Source organism: Leuciscus leuciscus (genome assembly GCF_965113295.1).
Source record: "Leuciscus leuciscus genome assembly, chromosome: 13".
Lineage (NCBI taxonomy): Eukaryota > Metazoa > Chordata > Actinopteri > Cypriniformes > Leuciscidae > Leuciscus > Leuciscus leuciscus.
In genome coordinates this window covers 28,952,093-28,970,674 of record NC_138737.1, presented here as the reverse complement: position 1 = coordinate 28,970,674, position 18,582 = coordinate 28,952,093, and the positions used below count along the sequence as shown (strand labels likewise).

At 36.9% G+C, this 18,582-nt stretch overlaps 2 protein-coding genes across 2 annotated transcripts in view; one reads left to right on the top strand and one right to left on the bottom strand.

Annotated features, from left to right (window-relative positions):
- mtor (mechanistic target of rapamycin kinase) overlaps window positions 1-18,582 on the top strand; it is a 243,218-nt gene that overhangs the window by 61,091 nt on the left and 163,545 nt on the right. The window contains exons 26-28 of the mRNA XM_082187716.1: window positions 491-633; window positions 972-1,134; window positions 3,338-3,483. Of these exons, the coding sequence (XP_082043842.1) occupies window positions 491-633; window positions 972-1,134; window positions 3,338-3,483 (452 nt within the window). The remainder of the gene's footprint in view (window positions 1-490; window positions 634-971; window positions 1,135-3,337; window positions 3,484-18,582) is intronic.
- On the bottom strand, window positions 8,492-11,602 carry angptl7 (angiopoietin-like 7). The gene is made up of 5 exons (XM_082189430.1): window positions 11,047-11,602; window positions 9,781-9,881; window positions 9,502-9,696; window positions 9,149-9,344; window positions 8,492-9,068 (listed from the first exon to the last, which is right to left on the bottom strand). The coding sequence occupies exons 1-5, from the start codon at window positions 11,414-11,416 to the stop codon at window positions 8,899-8,901; spliced, it is 1,032 nt and encodes a 343-aa protein (XP_082045556.1). The 5' UTR covers window positions 11,417-11,602; the 3' UTR covers window positions 8,492-8,898.

The following is an 18,582-nucleotide window of genomic DNA, read 5'->3' as shown; positions in this document are numbered from 1 at the left end:
AATCCTGAAAAAAATGTGCACAGCTGTTCTACATTGATAATAATAATTAATGTTTCTTGAGCAGCAAATCATCATTTTAGAATTATTACTGAAGGATCGCGTGACACTGAAGAATGAGTAATGATGCTGAAATTTCAGCCTTGCCATCACAGGAATAAATTGCATTGTAAAATATATTCAAATAGAAAAGTTATTTTAAATTGTAAAAGTATTTCACAATATTACTGTTTTAGCTGTATTTTGGATCAAAGAAATGCAGCCTTGGTGAGGAGAACATCAAACTATTGTAATCAATTGTGAGTCAAATCTCCCCTGCACTTTATGTGAACAGACCCATTTTGTGTTGAAGTTGGAGTCTATATAGAGCATTTCAAATCTGTCACATATGCAGTTCCAGAAGGCAGCTCTCTATGTCTTTGAGACAGATAGCTAGAACAGAGCTCTCGTGGTTCTTTTATCTGTTTATTAGTCCTGTTTCTGCAATGTGCAGGCTTGGGGTGCAGCCAGAAAGGTGTCCAAAGATGACTGGCTGGAGTGGTTGAGACGTCTCAGTGTGGTCTTGCTAAAAGAATCATCCTCACCTGCCTTGCGCTCCTGCTGGTCTCTGGCACAGACATATATACCACTCGCCAGGTAAACCTTCCCTCCTCTGTCTCTGTTCTTCTGTTAAAGTAACATTTCAGAAACCCATTATTTTTGTCGAATTTTTCTGTGCCTTAATTCTGGGAGTACGGTCTCTTTCAACAAGAACCGCTAACTTGGACAGGAATGGGCTGTTTGAGACAGTTAAATCTGTAATCATAACTGCAGTGTTAGGTTGACAGTGTGACAGCAGAGTGCCATCTCATTCAAATAGCAGCACAACCATCCTTGCTATATGTTGTTCGGACAATACCACAGAAAACACCTACGTATGGACATAACCCTGCACAATTATCGAAGCCTGTGTGTGCATTTTCTCTTTTCTGTAGGGATCTTTTTAATGCGGCATTCTTATCCTGCTGGTCAGAGCTGAGTGAAGACCAGCAGGATGAACTGATACGCAGTATTGAGCTTGCTCTGACTTCTCAGGATATTGCTGAGGTCACACAGACGTTGCTCAATCTTGCAGAATTCATGGAGCACAGCGATAAGGTCAGTAATGAAGTCTATTGTCTCTAGACATTTGACATCAGCATAACGTCTGATCCACATTGTACGTTTGGTCAAATAACTAACCCTACAAGCCAAGAGAGTAAAGGCTTTTTAAAACATCTGAAAATAAGGCATAAATACAGCATTTAAGTTAGGACACTTCTGTCCTGAAAAGAACATGCATTCAATATAATTTGCAAATGAAGGCTACTGCTTGAAGATTTTTCTTCATGGTGAAGAAGAAAAAAAGAAAAAAAAAAAGAAATAATAATAATTAAAAAAACTAAATTTGAAACTAAATGCAAGATGTTTCTCAGGGTTCGTACAATTATGAAAAACCTGGAAAAGTCATGGAATTTCAAAATAGCAATTTTCAGGCCTGGAAAAGTTTTGGCAAAATAAATAAAGTCAGAAAGTTTTGGAAAAGTCTTAGAAATTAGTTTCAAAATATTTATAGAATAGAATATATGTTATAAATGAGAATGTTGGTTAAACAAACTACAATAACGTTCATTCAATCCATCTAACTGCCGCGTTCCATCAGATTTTGTTTTGCAGCGTTGAGCATTATAACCAATCACACATGTTTCTGTTGAGCTTATGAATGTGAGGGCCAATCAGAGGCATTCAGATTAGTCATCGCTGAAATGAAGAGTTTTGTTCAGTGCACGCGCCCTCTGACTGAATTCAGAGTGAAAGAAATCGTGAATCCTCCCATCATAAACAACAAAGTGCAGATTCGATGTAAGAGATTCATGTCGTGCTGTAGTCAGCTTCTGTGATATTAACAGGAGTGTTTGTGAGAGTGCTTAAACTCGCGCTATACCAAAGTTATGGACAGCCTCATGTTTGGTCACATTCCCTGCTCCCTTTCTGTATACAGTTTATTCCAGTTAATATAGTTATTCATCATGCTGACAAGATTACGTAAAACACATTAAAATAGATTGTTTTATCTCTGTAGCCAGAATATGATGTGCAGTTTCCCCAAACACAAGAATATTTTTATGTATTCTATTAATCGACATTAATAATCATTATTACAATATCAAGAGCATTAATTGACAATAATGACCCTGTAATGAGTTCCTGTTAATTTTATAATTTATGAGTAACATTAAACAATCTGTGTAAATAAACATTTATGCTATTTCAGATGCAGCTTCTGTTCCACCTTTGCAGTGTAAAGATGGCTTTTGTTAATGATAAAAAATGTATTGGTAGGAGTCTATAGTATTCTGATTGATTTAAGTAATTGGTTAAATTTAAACATTTGACATAAAAGACAACGCAGGAAATCATAAAAATTGCCTGGTACCTGGAAATCAATTGCAAGGGCCCCCTTAATGGAAAAGTTCATTTCTGACCCTGGCATGGAGTGACGCCTGGCAGTTGCAGTTTGTACTTGGGTGTAAATTGCAGAAATTAAAATATAATCTTGACTGTTTTTGATGAATTCAAAAAGGGACGTTATCTTGTTCATGATTGATGGTTATACAATGAGATTGATGGTAAATAGGAGGCAAAGCTGTTTCTAAATCTTAGTTACAAAATTTTGTATTCCAAAAGTTTGACTCTGGCACTGCCACCTTGTAAAGTTACTGTCAGGGTTACTGGACACTTTTATTAACTTATTTAACATTGTTGCATTCCATTGATGTATGTTAATCCTTTGCTACATAGTGGAATTCTGAGGGTCAGATTTTATCTAACCGTCTTTCTTGTGTGTCAGCGTTTATTTTGTATTAAACTACATAGCTTGTTGTTAATAAGTTAAGATATGCTGTGATTTGAAATTTGAACATGTATTTTTTATTCTTAATTTGCATGTATACATACATTTCATGGAATGTTAGGTCATGAATATTTGCCTCAAAAGTTTATTGGTAGAAATGTTTACGAACCCTGATTTATGTATCCTATCCAGAGAGGTCATTCAAGTTAAAAAAAAATTATAATTTCTTTTTTACAGTACGATTAAGCCTGAAAGGAGCACTACAGTTTGTTATTCTCCTGCACATTTGGACGATTACATTTCTTTTCCATGTTTAGAATGATCTCATTGTGTTGAAGTCTGAATGAATGGTTCAGTTTTATTCCAGCTTTTTCAGGGCTAGATGCTCTGTTTTGGCCAGTTTAATACACTATTCCATTCAGTTTTTCTCTTCTATATCTAAAATCTTTCTTTTCTGTATTTTGTCAGGGCCCACTTCCTTTGAGAGATGACAATGGGATTGTTCTGCTGGGGGAGAGAGCTGCTAAATGTCGGGCCTACGCAAAGGCCCTGCACTACAAGGAACTTGAGTTTCAAAAGGGCCCTTCACCGCTCATTTTAGAATCTCTGATCAGGTAGGAAACCTAAAGTATATCCCAATTTGTCCTCCAAAGAAGTAACCCTCTCTGCCACATGTATAATCTAAACATTTTAGATTATGTATGACATTTCCCAAATTGGCAAACATTCTCTTTAGGTCCTCGGCATGTTTGAAGAATGACTGTGTCAGACAGCACCTGAAAGCTCATACCATTACTCTGTTATTCCAGTGTTATTGTTTTCAGTGTTTTTTCAGTTCAGGGTTCACGCGCTTCTTGAAAGTATTTAAAAGTACTTTAATTTCTGATACATGGATTCAAGGACTGGAAAGAATATGAAAACCAAAAGCTACATTTGTTAGAGTTGCATTGGTGCTATTACAAAAATTGGCCTTTATGAGCTGCAAAGCCAGAACAAAACACCTCTGCTGCCTCTACTTATCGAGCGGATGTATCGTGATCACACGCAGGCAGCCCTGCATGATCAACATTTGAGAAATGTGGAGCTATTTAATTTATTATAATATACATTTATTATAAAGTATTTTTTATATATATTTTTACAGTCATTTTATGGTTAAGGATGTTACCATAAACACTCTTCTCCCCCCAATGCGGTATTCATTTTATTTGTGCAGATCTTGAAAAAGGTCTTAAAAGCCTAAAAATCTATTTTTAAACCCTGTAGATACCCTGTACAGGTCATTAAAGGGGTGGTTTACTGCTTTTTTTCTTTGCATGATTGTGTTTATGGGGTGCAATATAACATGTCTTCGTTTTTTTTTGTTTTTTTAAAGTCTTATTTTTCATAAATTTCACCTTTATTGTAAGCCGCTCTCTCCTCTGTCATTTGAACGACCGGTTGACTTCCTGATTCTATGAAACCACTCCCTCAGAAACAGGCAATGGGCTCAGATTGGTTAGTTGGGCCGGTGTGTTGTAATTGGCTAAACTGCGTAGTGCATGTTGTCCGGAAACTTCACGCCCATTACCTTTACGGGCGAAAGTTGCATGTGCTCCGGTCAAATGTAAATAATGGTGTCAATACTGCCGTATCAGTTTGAGCCAGAATCAGACCCAGAAAGCGGCAATGAAGAGAATCAAGCAACCTCGGCTCTTACAAAACGTTTCTGAATGGTACATTTTTTATTATTATTATTCTATTCTATTCTATTCTAATCTACTATTATTATATAAGAATTTCGATACGCTGTTACTTGAAAATGCTACTGCTGCTTGTTAGCTTTTGAGATACGGTTTTCTCCTGATTAAACATTTAATATAACTGAAGAAATGACTGAGTAATACCGTTTTTTAAAGTTATTGTTTTAACTTCAGCAGCTGAAGTTTGCTGTTGCGATTACATATAATTTTTGGAACTTTATACACGTTTGTCTTATACACACAAAATAGCATCGAACTAACTGGCTATAAACAAACAGCGTTGGCATTGGTTTACGTTCTTGATCAAATCGAAAAATTACGTCATAAAATATACATGGAAAATACATTTACAAAATTAGTACATAATTACAAATTCAGGTCCAAAATGTTTGTACGCGTTGTACGTGTAAGTGGCTACTAAAGCCAGCGCTGGCATTTGTTTACGTCCTTGATAAAACTAAAACATTACGTCTGAAATTATACATGCAAACATTATTAAGTCTTACTTACAGGTTGTGGCCCAACAACTGCTGCCTCTGGTTTTAAAGTTGGAACTGCTTCATGTTTTAGTAACAGTTTCTTGTTGAATCCGGCATTGAATTCGTGGAGATTCTGGAAGCTGTCTTCCGTAAAATGCGCAGCACATGAGCTATTACGATTGAAATTTTCAGGAACATAATCAAACGTAAATTTTAGCCATTGTTGACGAACTACAGCGTCCGTATGTATGAAGCCCCAACACAGAAGACCTGGCAGCTGGGTGAAAATAACACACTTTCGACGGCATGGCTACAGCTCTCCACTATAACTCTTCCTCTTCGACAAAGCCGCAGAAATATGGCCATGCCCCCTTTTTTGCATGGGTTAGTTACGTATAAAACCCGGGAAGTATCTCGTTGTAGTCCCATTCGAGTCGTTTTTGTAGGCATTAAACTTCCTGATTTTTAAAAGACGATATCTCTGCTTACGTTGAACTTTCAGCGCAGCAACTTTACAGATACTGTTCATGCACCAACAGCAACATTACACACCATTTAAAATGAAAAAAGTGAAATCACAATCAACCACCCCTTTAACAAATAATTTAGAATATTTAGAATATTTTTTAACAATCTCGTTCAAACTCGCTCTCTCTTGTACACTGTACTCTCTCCTCGTTGATGCCTTAAAGTAGTCAATCATTTATCGACAATAATTTATCCCTTAAATTTTTTTCGATAATCAAAATGACATATTTAAATATTTTTTCCTTGGAAAAAAATATATTTATGCCTTAAAATAGCTTGAATGTATCTCTTCACCTTTGCCTCATTTAGTATAAGCGGTTCTATGAATATACAAATTAGCCCCGTGTCCACTCACTCACACCAGCTCAGAGATTCACTCGTTGATGATCACACATTGTTGGTAGTTTGTGACGTCAGAAACGCCAGCAATTTCAAACCGCATTTTTGAGACTGCAGTTTTAAGGAGAAAATACACAGCAATGGTGTTGACATGCATTTGTACATTGGTTTGTCTTAAAGCATAATAAAAACACCACATAGACACATAGGGCCCTATCTTGCACCCAGCGCAATTTAATTTGTACACTGACGCATGTATCATTCCTATTTTGCACCTGCGCACAGCGGTCTTTTCCCTCCACAGACGCACGTCGGTTAACTAAGAAATACACTTGTGCTCCCGGGGGCGGTTCAGCGCAAAGAGGAGGCGTGTTCCGGCGCAAACGTTCCTTCATGCTATTTTGCAGGTTTAGAAAACAATTCCGCCACTGACCGAAAAAACCTAGTTTAAAGTTATTATATGCTATTTTAAGGGCGCATGCTTGGCCATAATCAATGTAGCGTGTGCACAACGCACATACACTTTGATTCTCTCATCTACACAGAAGCAGCAGTTTGCATTTTTGCAAATCATACATTATTACGATAGATAGATAGATAGATAGATAGATAGATAGATAGATAGATAGATAGATAGATAGATAGATAGATAGATAGGATAGATAGATAGATAGATAGATAGATAGATAGATAGATAGATAGATAGATAGAAAGATAGACAGTTTATTATAAAAATATACATCTAGCTTACACATTTACCCAAATTATCATACGCCTGTTTAACCGAAGTTAATTTGGGTGTGTTTCTCCATCCCCAACGTCACTTCTCTGTGTTTTACGGCCATGACGAGAACGTCGGTCTCCTCGGCTGTGAACCGCTAAATCCGCCGTTATAATAGGAATCCGCAATAGAACAAGCGCGCCTGCTCTTAAAGGGAATGTGAGATGACCCTCTGATTGGTTTATTTCACGTTACGCCCAAACCACACCTATGAATAATGAAGCTACTTCAGACCAACCCATTTTAGATTTGCGTCGGGCGCAAGAGTAATTTATCCCGCCGGTATAATAGCAACAGCGCCCAAGACCCGCCCACAAAGTTACTTGCGTTTCGCGCTTGATACTTGCGTTTCAGATCGTTAAAATAGGGCCCATAAAGACATATAGACCTATAGACATTTGATACTGTCCAGATTGGCACCTTTATTGTCTTTGTTGTGCTTGATATAAAATTAAAGGTGCTTTGTTGCTGTTTTTTTACTTAATTTGGTCCACCTTTGTCAAAATAATGCGTCTCTGAATTGGTGGTAAGGCATATTCTCATGGAATTTCAAATACACTTTGAAGACTGAGCCAGTCCTGCTACTGATTGAGGTCTGTTTCTTGGGTCCTTGGTGTTGTTTGGTTTTGTTTTGTCAGTGTAATATTATTTTGTGTGGCAGAATAAAGATGCTGAGAACATTAGAGAAAAAGTCTAATTTGTTTTCGGTGACTTGTGATTGTGCTTGATTTTATTTATTTATTTATTTATTTTTGCTTGCAAAATGATAACGATGTGATTATAGTAAAATAAGATGCAATGTTGTCTTTTGAAATTTACTTCTGGGTTTTATTGTTTTATTTTATTTTTTAAGAAAAATATCTGCAAGATTAATAAACACATCATAAGGGTCATAAGGGTCTGCAATGACATGAGGGTAATCAAATGGTTAATGGTTCCTTCTCAACTTTTGTGCCTTTAAATAATTTTTATATTCTGTAAGTGGCAGTGCTCTTTTGCATGTTGCTCTGGTACATTTTATTTTTTTCTGCGCATGATGATGATCAAATTTGCTTTGCATTTGTGTTAAACGGTGCTCTCTGTTGAACAAAATTTTTACATTTACAAGCACATAGTTTATGCTTGGCTGCTTCTCAAAGGGACTCTTCTGTGGCAAACCCCTTAACTGAAAAACTTTAAATAAATATATTTTTTAAGAAACTAGATTATATGCAGAGTTTTGATCAGTATTTTTCCATACAGTTCCTGGAAGTGTAACCTCATCTGGACCTCACAAAATGCCCAGAGATTCTGCATCAGTTAAAATGATCATGTGGAATGTGCTCATGTTGACTCAGGTTTTGGGTATCTGTGCAAAGAATTAATGGATTTATGTTCTTAGTTTAATAGCTGTGGTGGTTTCTTGATGAGTTTTCACCCTTTACCTTTGCTGGTTGCTCATTATTAGCTTTTTCCATGTAATCTTTATTTATTTTTGTGTTTGCCCTTTGAAGGTTTATGGGCATGCTATCTGCATAACCAAAGTGCTTGCTCCATTTTATTTTGCCTGTTATAGTAGTGTGAACTGATCTTGACAAAGTCAAATGGATAGGGTGGCCATTCTTGAAGGTCCAGACCTAGTTAGGGACAATCTCACTGTTGTTTTGTAAAGTTTTGTGTATTTCGTTGTTTTTTTTCATGTTTGTCACTACTAATTTTGACTATGTGTTAGTTCATTTTGCACTAATGCAGACACAATAGACATAACAAAACATTTTTTTTTTAAATACAATTTATTAATCATTCAGTATTTTTCTTTTTACAGTTCATTTACTCTACCAGTGAATTTACCGTAATGTTTCTGAACTGTCAAATTGTTTATAATTTTACAAAAATCTAACATATTTTCTGAATGACTTACATCAGCTTGTTGCTAAGTCTTGCTGTACCTAATGATCATGTGCATAAAATCCTTTAGAAAAGGCTAAAGAAAATTAAAATATTTAAGAGATAAATACCTTGTATAAAATGCAATTTACAATCAAACATCTTTTTTCACATACTCAAAACTCTGTTTTACAAATGCATTTCCCCTGAAATGTTTGCCCAGTTTAAGCTGTAGATTATGTTGACCCAAGGTTTAGTGGTGAGGAGGAACATAAGTTTGGTTTTGGAAAGTCTTTACGGTACAAAGCTCTGGGGCCGGATCTTCATCTCCACTCGTTTCAGTGAGTAGTTTGATCCAAGCCATCCATACCAAGAGATGCCATCTGGATTATTTGAATGTGACCCATAGCGGTGAAACACACCATTCAGATTGGAGTCAGTGCAGCAGTTGTACCAGTATCCGCCTGTGAAATAAAGCTGTTAAGGTTAAAACATGAAGGTCATTAGCACAGAAGAAACATGTCTGGTGGGTGTTTCTTTTTACCTTTGCGCAGTTGTGCGCAGTTGTCCACACACTTGTCATTGTCTTTGTTCTTAGTGCTGAAGTTGGTATTATTGTGGTAACGCAGAGAATCACCAGCGTTCCCGCTGTAGTTTGCAATGAAAAGCTTGTAGCTGTTCATCTCATTGCTCACTGTGAAGAAGCCGTATTCAGCGTAGCGTGTCTTACCCTCCCAGTTCTAGCAGAATATAAAAAGAATGTGTAATTTAATGTGTCGTGCTTTAAGCATTATTCATGGATTAATATTCCTTAATGAGGATCACCTTTAATGAGGATGAAGTGTTACTTTGTGTGATTCCACTTTAATTCTAATGTTGTGCTTGGTGCATACTTGCCTCCATCTCAATTCTCAGCACTGTGGGTTGTCTGGTCAGACGGAAGATGTGTTCGTTGCCGAGCCAGAAGTCACCACGGATTGTACCAAAACCATTCTTGTACTGCTTCCAGTCACGGTTGAAGCTTGTCAGACCAATCTTGCGCCTCTGAATGACAGTCCAGCCACCACCATTGTTTTCCATGTCACAATATACCTGAAGAAACAATCTGGGGATCAATGACAAATCTTCTTTTAAATTGAAGTCGCTTCTTGTATGAAGACTTTGATTCAGACTTACATTTAGTTCAGGTGTTCCAAGGAAGTCATCTTTTGGTAGTTTATACTCTCCAGAAATTTTGTAGTTTCTGCTGTATAGGGATGCGCAATCATAGATTGCATCTAAGGGAGGGAGAATTCCTTAGTTTAGGGTCTCATAGACCAGGTGCTTTTGAAAAACAAAGGATTTAAACCTAATGGGATCCATCAGGATCCACCTTCAAACCAACTGAAGAATCTTAATTTAGTGTGCACTCCTGCTGACTTTAGGCTATGTGTCTCTGTGAAACTAGCACATTCCTAACAAAGCTTCACTGTGTGTGCGGTTGCTGCTAGTAAAAAGGAAACAGCGTGACAAATAATTAATTGGGTATAAAACTACAGGTTTTTCTGGTTTGAAAGATTATTAGTCTAATAGTTTAGAAGGAAAAATGCTCCTTTGTTCTTGTGGGTTCAGAGTAAGAAGCCCACATTACCTGCTGTGACTTGGCTACTGTTGGAAAACCAGACATTCCTGCACAAGGTAACCTGTATTATTACCTACTAATTACCTCCAACTGCTGCCCAGACATTTCACAGCTTGGGTACAACTATGTTAAAGTTTCTCCAAATGAAACGTGTGTCTGAAGAATTCCATTTAAATACATTAAAGCATTCTGTCCAGATAAAACTACACAAACCTTTGTTTTTATTTTCCTCTCTGAGTTTCTTGTCTTTACAGTACACTACACTTTTCTGTAATCTTGATGCTTACTGGATTGTGTACCATGATAATAGAGCTGTTATTCTTCATTCCAAAGTAGAGGTCTGCTTCCAAAGTAGAATTTGTAAATGTAGTTTTGCGGGGAATTCAGAAATAGCCCTCTATTACCCAACAGTGTGGAGAGAGTTGGAGAGTTGTGAATGGCTGCCAATGTGATTTAAATTAAATTAAATGGTCTAAATTAAGAGAATAGTACAACAACAGTCTTTTGCTATTTCTTGCTTGATTTTGGCTTATTTTTATAATGAATAATGCCTGGTTAATGAACATACAGGGAATGAACTTGTACATAGAATGATTGCCCATATTTACAATCTTTCAATCTTTCTTTAACATAGCAAATCTCAAATTCTAAGTAGGTGGGCTACATTATTCCATGACTTTAGAGGACAATCACTGACACTCTGAGGTATGTCAACAACCAGCATATGTGACCTGTGACCCTGCAGAGAGTAGAATAACACATGGTGTGTGCTTGAAAAAAGTCTTCCAAGCAAATGTTGAGTTGTCTGTGTCAAGACTCACCTGAAGTGCTCTGCTGTGGGGCAGACTGGGCTGCCTGCATTTGCATGATTTCAATCCGATTGTAGATTTCTGAATATTTGCTCTCGGCCTCTGTGACACGGGCCTCTTGCTGCTGGTTGAGCTTTTCCATGTCCATCATCTGCCGCACAACCTTCATAAGATCAGACTCCTGTTTCTTGTTCATTTCTTCCAACATGCTGCTCAGATTGGCCACCTGGACCTTCAGGGAGCGCACCTCATCACAGCATTGTGCTGGTTTTGCCTGTTTGGTTGTTGCCAAGTTCTTCTTGTGGTCACCCTGAGCCATCGCGTGACCCAGGACTAGAAGTAAAAGAGCCAATGCTGTAGCCGTCATCTTCATGCTTTTCATTATTCTTATGTGTGGAGAAAGTTTGAGTGCTCTTGCTTTGAGGAAGATGTTGATCGATCCTGGCTGTGTTGTTCTTTTGAATGTTTGTCAGATTATAGTGACACAAGAAAAATGTAAGAAGAACTCTTTAGAATGAAGTGTAGAAGTGTAGAATATTTTCCAGGCAAGTCTCTTCAGTTCAGAATCAAATGTCTGCTCACACCGAGGGCCTGCAGCGGATGCAGCTTAAATATTTTTTCACGTGTGCTGTGCCCTCCCCTTTTACTCAGGCCCACAGTCATTGACCGACCCCCCCCCCCCCCCCCCCCCCCCCCACCACCACCACCACCTACCACCACTCGGCCCTCCCCACCCTCTCCCCCTTGCAAAAAAAAAAATCCTCCGCTTTTTGTCTGGTCCCACCCGTCAACACGTGTGCAATGCACCTCACAATGCTTCCATTCTGCACAAGCAGAGTTTGTTTGTAAACTGAAGATTGCATGAAGACTCTTTGTTCTGTAAAGGTCATACACTCTTATATTCTGACCTTTTCTTTTAAAGAAAAGTAGTTTTCTGTGTGACATCCTCTTATCAAAGAGGAAGACTTGTGAGAGGATGATGTGCTTCCATTCTTTTAATTTTTCATTTTGTACTTAAAACTTGTAATAATTGGAGTAAGTGCTAGATAACTATTTGAGATGCTATTATATTTAAAAAATTGGATTTAAAAGAGTGGTTCTTTAACTTTTTTCAGGTGATATACCACAATAAATCGGACCGCTTAATTTTCCAATTGACATCCTTGTCATCAATCCTGTCTTGAGCCGCAATCCATACTTTTACTGAAACTGCTGTTTTGTTATTGTAAAGCCAAGTTGATTTTATTTGTATAGGGCTTATTACTTCTTATAATTAATTATAAATATAACAACTTCTTATGCTTATAACTTATAATTTGAAAAGAGCTTTACAGACAATCATGATGTTAATGTTTATAATATCTTTATGCCATGTAGAGATCTCAATATAATGTACCAGAGCTCTATACTTCAGACTAAATTATCGAACTATTCACTGATTAAAAAAGTTACAGACGTGTAACTTTCAGTTAAATTAAGGCAAGACCCCGGAAACCTCTTTTCATAAAATGAGTTAATGGATACCTCAACATTCTGTTTGTTAATTTATTCCTTTTCTTAGTTTGCTTATTACTTGTACTAATGTGACCAATTTAACTTTCACCATTCTTTCTTTTTCATATGACGTTGGTGTAGCTTTTCAATTAAATAATATTAAACCCCAGAGTAGATTGACGAATTAAACCATACTATGTTCTGCACTGTTTTTAACTATATTTGACTCAACAATTCCTAGAGCCACCATCAAGGGATCTAAAGCAATAAGCCTTTGCAGTATTCTTGACAAAAACACTAGGGTTATTGAAAACATATTGTATGAGCTAATGATGCTGGTACAAGCCACATTACACAAAGGGGCTGCATCTGGAAATATCCTTGAGTTTTTGTTTAGACTTATGTAACCAATGTATTACTATCAATTGTATGAGGCCATGTCTTGCACACACTGATGAGCTATACAGTATCTGTTTACTGACTACCTGCTATTTTCCCTTTCCAATCTCAAATCCTAAATCATCCTCCCAGGCAGATTTTAAGTGTTCTAAAGTTGATGTACTTGTCAACTGAAATAGCTTCTCAAATATGATATACCTCCTTTATTGTGGGGTTTACGCATAAGTATAATTTCCATTATGTATTAGTTTGGAGAGTTAAGATAGAATGGAAGTTTTACACCGGCAAGTTTTTTTTTTTTTTACAGAGGTATGTATTTATTTTGTACCTGCTCAAATGATGGAAATACTTTATCAATAAATATGTCTGTAAAGCTTTTCAAACCAATAATCAAATATTGTATTCTTAAATGAGGGAGCAAACAAGTGATTTTGATGACAGGGCTTTGGAGAGAATCCTGAGTTGTCCCGTGAGATATTTAGTGTGTTAAATTAGTTGTGGTAAACGAAAGCCCAAGCATGCTTGCTTGACGTGCAAGAACCAATGAGGTTTGTTCTCATGTGTCAAGCAAGAACGGTTGATCTTCTGTTTATGTTTGCTGATCAATGTTTATATGTGAATAAAAGCTTTGTTCTTTATTTTATTACTGACTTTTCACTTAACCTTTATGAAGCAGTGTTTGCTTATAAATATGTATAAAAAGGCTGTATTCCAAATTAATGTATTATTTACTTACAATTATTATTTACGTTAATAATTTACATTTAAGTTAATTTAAGTTAAACCGTTAAAAAATATGCTATGGTCGCATTACAGAGAACCATGAAATTTCACTGATATTGGTACCGAGTACCGACTAATGAAATGTTGGTATCGTGACAACACTGATCACAGGTTGATGTTCCCTCTGGTTCAGACAACAAAAGAAAACAGATGTCAGGGAGCTGACTCCAAAAACTTATAGACAAGACATGCTCTTGTAGCAGTAATGATACTCTTGAGAGAGTGTTAGGAAGCTGTTTACGATGTCATACTGCTGTGTGAGTCTGCAAAAGTCTGGTGAAAGTATGCACAAGAGGCAAATGGCAAAACATCTTAGACAGGGTCTTTGCATGCAAGCTTTTTTTTTTTTAATTATTGTGCGTCTTTACCCTTTTTCACCTGTCTCATAATGAGCTATATGTACAGGATTATCAATTTCATTAAAATTTGTATACTAGTGTAAGTTTTTTAAAAGAGTAAAGCAGATTTGTTTTTGAATATATTTTATTTCAGAAAATATTCAGGAATGTGCTCCACAACTCAAAGGTACTATTAGCACAGCTGAAGTCAATGAGGATGTTGTCTGATTGCCATAGGCCACAGCCAGGCATCCAGATGTTTTCCCAGCAGTTTTGGTGAGCTTTGGACTTTTGTGAGACCCCAAGTGTCTGCTAATTAGCGTTCTTCAGTACCCCTGAAATGCTGAAATGTACTCAGGTTGAAGAGCTGCATTTTTATCTTTCAAGTCACAAAGCTATCCAGCTATCTGCCTCTGAAGCTGAAAAGAACTTTCATTTTAACAAAACCTGTTGCTAAAGCACTTCATTGTTTGACTCAAAATGTGTGCTTCAAACTAACAAAACTTATCCTTAACTTAACTCATCAAAACTAAACTTAAAGGGGACCTATTATACAAGATGTAAAATAAGTCTCTAATGTCCCCAATGTGAAGTTATGTGAAGTTTTAGCTCAAAATACCCCACAGATCATTTTTTATAGCATGTTAAAATTGCCACTTTTTGGGGGTGTACAAAAACGCATTTTTGTGTGTGTCCCTTTAAATGCAAATGAGCTGGTGCTCCCGGCCTGCAACAACAAAGCAGGACAATCTTACGGACTGAAAATGTCAGAAACGGTCAGTAGCTGTGTTCAGCCTTATATGTTCAAACGTGTAATGTGTGTTTATGAATTACACAGATATGGCGTGATAAAAAAATTACGATATAGCTATGCTTTCCTGGTGCCTTCACATGCTATCAGAAATTTCATAATTCCTACTTCCGAAGTCGTGATTACGAGCTTGTCACATTCAAGTGGGCGACTTCAAAGGGCGTTCATGTGCAATTTTTAACTAGTTTAAGCAACTTTAGCTGTACAGAGTGCCAACAAGCTCTTTCAAAGGTCAATTTGGAAGGACTCACAACATATGACGTGTGATACTTACTTAGTCTGGATCTGAAGTTTGCGCACAAAGCGTTGGTTTTGACCCATCTTTCAGAATCAACCTTTTTGAAAATCCAGCTTTGAAATGACCCTTGTTTGTGAAGCAGTCCAGCACAAAATGATTGGCGCAAATGAATAAGACTATTGCGATTTTCTTTGAGACATTTCCTTTGAAAATTAAATTTAACCACGATGTCCTCAGTGACTCAGATGGCGGGAGTCTATGGAGACTCTTATGTGTACCAATGTACATCCTAAAACACAACACTTGAATTTTGCATAATAGCTCCCCTTAAAAAAAAAAAACCTCAGAAAAACAGATTCTGTAGCTGTTCACAATGTATCTTTTCACATCACCATTAACAGTGGAACAGATGGCCCTAGAGATTCTCTTGACACCCCGCATTTATTACCAAATGAATGACATAAACAGTCTGGAGTTGTTGACGTCATATCGCCTGTCGTTGTGTCTTGCTTATTTCCAAACATCATGCAACGATTTTCAGAGTCTGCACATCTGTGAGTATTTTACCATGAAATGAATCAAGATTATTATCTTCACATCCTCAGCCAGACATGTGCAGGGCTGACCCTCAGCATTTCACTGTCATGTATGTTTGTATACTGCCCCATGGGCAAGGCTTGTGCCAATGTCAAATGTTTCTGTAGAAACCACTTGGAGGTTGGTGCAACTTTTTTTTCAGTATAATTTCTTGGTCACCTCTTTTTTTCTTTTCTTTTTTTTTTTTCTTCAATCGGACCACAATAAACTTTTAGATTCTGTTTACGTCTAGTAATGAAATGCGTTGTGGGTGATCCTGTCACAAGTGGTCAGCTGAGACACATCACTCTTTACACCTGGGGCCTCATGTATAAAACTTTCCGTAGATTTCATCCTAAAAGTCCACGCTAGATTACGCCAGAACCTGCACAAAATTCCCTTTATAAAACCCAGCAGAAGATTGTGCATACATGCATCTCCACCCCATCTCTTCTGCAAAATAACCATATATGGAGCTTACAATGCCTAGTTTTACCATGCATAACATCATCTGCATATCATTTCCATATAAATATTCCCATCCACGTGATACCATGTTTAACGATACAAGATATTTGGAAAATATAAGATACTGACTAAAAATGCCATTTTTGCCATCACATTACATTGCTAAAATCATTCAGTATCCTTGTCCAGTAATCCTTTTATAGTAATTAAATCAAATTAGTATAAAATACTTTTCAGAGAAATTTTTCAAAAAAAAGTTATTTTCCTTCAAATTCTATTGTTCAAATACAGTGGTATTTTTCATTATATTTCATAATATAATATAAAATCATAATATTTTCTCAGAACATGAGTAAAGCAGAACTCGTTTAAAGAGCTAATAATATATTTCAACTCAGATCAATATTTCGTGTCTAATTATTTACTTATGTGGCAAGTAGCCGTTGTAATAAGCGGGATAATGTACATCCAGCCGGTTGTTCTAGGTACAACCGTGTACTGTACCTTACAGCCGCAGCCCTTCAGGCTGTTCAAGACCCCTCCGCTTCGCGTACCTTACTTATTACATGGCTCTCTGAAATACTTGATTCTGATTTGTCAGTCACGACATTCCGAGGTGTGTAATTCCCAGATAACAACCGTTGTCAATAGTAACACTGAAGAACATACTGCCCATCCAGGTATCTGAAGGCTGTGCGTCTTTTATGTTTTTCGTATCACACCACAGACTCGCTCTCACTTGTATCATACAAACGCAGTTGCTGCCATCTCTTGTCTTCAGGGAGATACAAGTCCTGATCACCCTGTTGGGGTTTATTTTGTGATAACGACCAGCTGGATGGTTAACTTCTACCAGAGAAATCATATAGTTAATTCTTACCATGGTAATGACGTGCTATTCATTGTTTTACCTGTGGTTATTGTGATCTACGGAGTGTGTTTGTGCATGCTTGAGTCTTAAGTCCTCCTAATTAATTTCCCATGTCATGTAATAAAGGGAGTGTTATGCTGTTCACCTCTAAAACATACTTAGCATTGACCTCTGCTATCCACCTCTCCAGCAGGCATATTATTATGATGAACTACAGATGGTACTCACTACGCCGTTCCCACGGCGGTAAATTGCGGGTGTGTATTTGCAGCCTCTTACCGCTAAGAGGCGCTACAATCACAGACTTTGCAAAGGGTCAGTTTATTCTCTCTATTGCGTAATCTGCCGCCGCGCCGCGGCTCATTGAGAGCGATTGAAAGCTGGTAGCAAATCAATTCAAATGAAACATTGAATGAATTCATAATCACAATACTGAAATTACTGAAATTAAATTGAATAATGAAAAAAAAAAAAAACATAAAACATTGCAATAGAAAAATATCAGGCCACATCAATGAGGCTTTGTAAGAGCATAAGACATTAGTTTATCACTATTCAGACGATAGCTCTGTGGTCAATGCAACAACATGAGCCTCTAGGAGCTTCAAGCAATCTGAGATCGAATCTCAGTGTAGCCGATAGTGTTTGTTTTTCCGTTCTTGATGCTTAAATATGTATCTGTTTATTAAAGTCAAGCATCTTGTTTAATTATCAATTGTACATTACAACATAAATTTGCTACATTCCAGTTGAGCCGCTGCAAAGACGACACATCTGATGAAGCTCGTCTTTAATCTGCAAATTTTTTTTATTTATTTTTTTGTGAATCATTCACGAAATTGAGATGACTGACAGTGATACCCGGCCAAAGCAACGGAAAACCTTTTTCAAAACAGATCAAACAAATCAGAAAAATACTTTCAATATAGTATTGCTTTCAATTAAAAAAAATAAACAATGAAAATGTAAAAGAAAATTAATTAAGTTTGAAAACCCATCGCACATTTCAAGGTATAAATAAATTGTAGGGACAGTTTATTTATTTAAAACAGGGTTGCATCGATAGAGTTTATTCCCTTTACGATGCAAAATAAGAAGCACAGAATCTTATTCTTGCAACATTTTACATTTCTATTGTCAAAGAAATTGCAGCTAAGTTAAAAAATTAAAACGGTACAAAACGAAAATAGTTCAAAGCAACATAAATTCAGAACAGGCGTTTTTCTTTGCCTCTCTCTCGCGCTGGATCTTTTTTTTTGTAAGTTTCTTGTCTCCCTCACTGCGCGCGCCGGGTCTTTCTCGAAATGAAACATTTCAGGGTAAAAACACACCATACAGCTGATTATACTGTATATGTCGCTGCGTGTCATCCACACAAATCACGTATGAAAAAACTGTAACCTTTGTTGCTTCAAAGACACATCATGCCTTGCTGAATTCACCTTACAATAAGACGAGGTTGATCGGGAATTAAAGAGCTCTGTATCTGCTAAATTGAAATTGTGTGTGGAAAACCTTTAAATAAAATCAATAAAACTACAATATTTATAATTTAATAAGATATAGGGCC

What these genes read in the sequence shown, in the direction of transcription:
- angptl7 (XM_082189430.1), bottom strand. Translation starts at nt 11,416, where the DNA reads ATGAAAAGCATGAAGATGACGGCTACAGCATTGGCTCTTTTACTTCTA. An exon ending in CCCACAGCAGAGCACTTCAG is followed by an intron (nt 9,882 to 11,046) that starts GTGAGTCTTGAC and finishes TCCCTCCCTTAG; the next exon opens with ATGCAATCTATGATTGCGCA. An exon ending in TGCTGAGAATTGAGATGGAG is followed by an intron (nt 9,345 to 9,501) that starts GCAAGTATGCAC and finishes ATATTCTGCTAG; the next exon opens with AACTGGGAGGGTAAGACACG.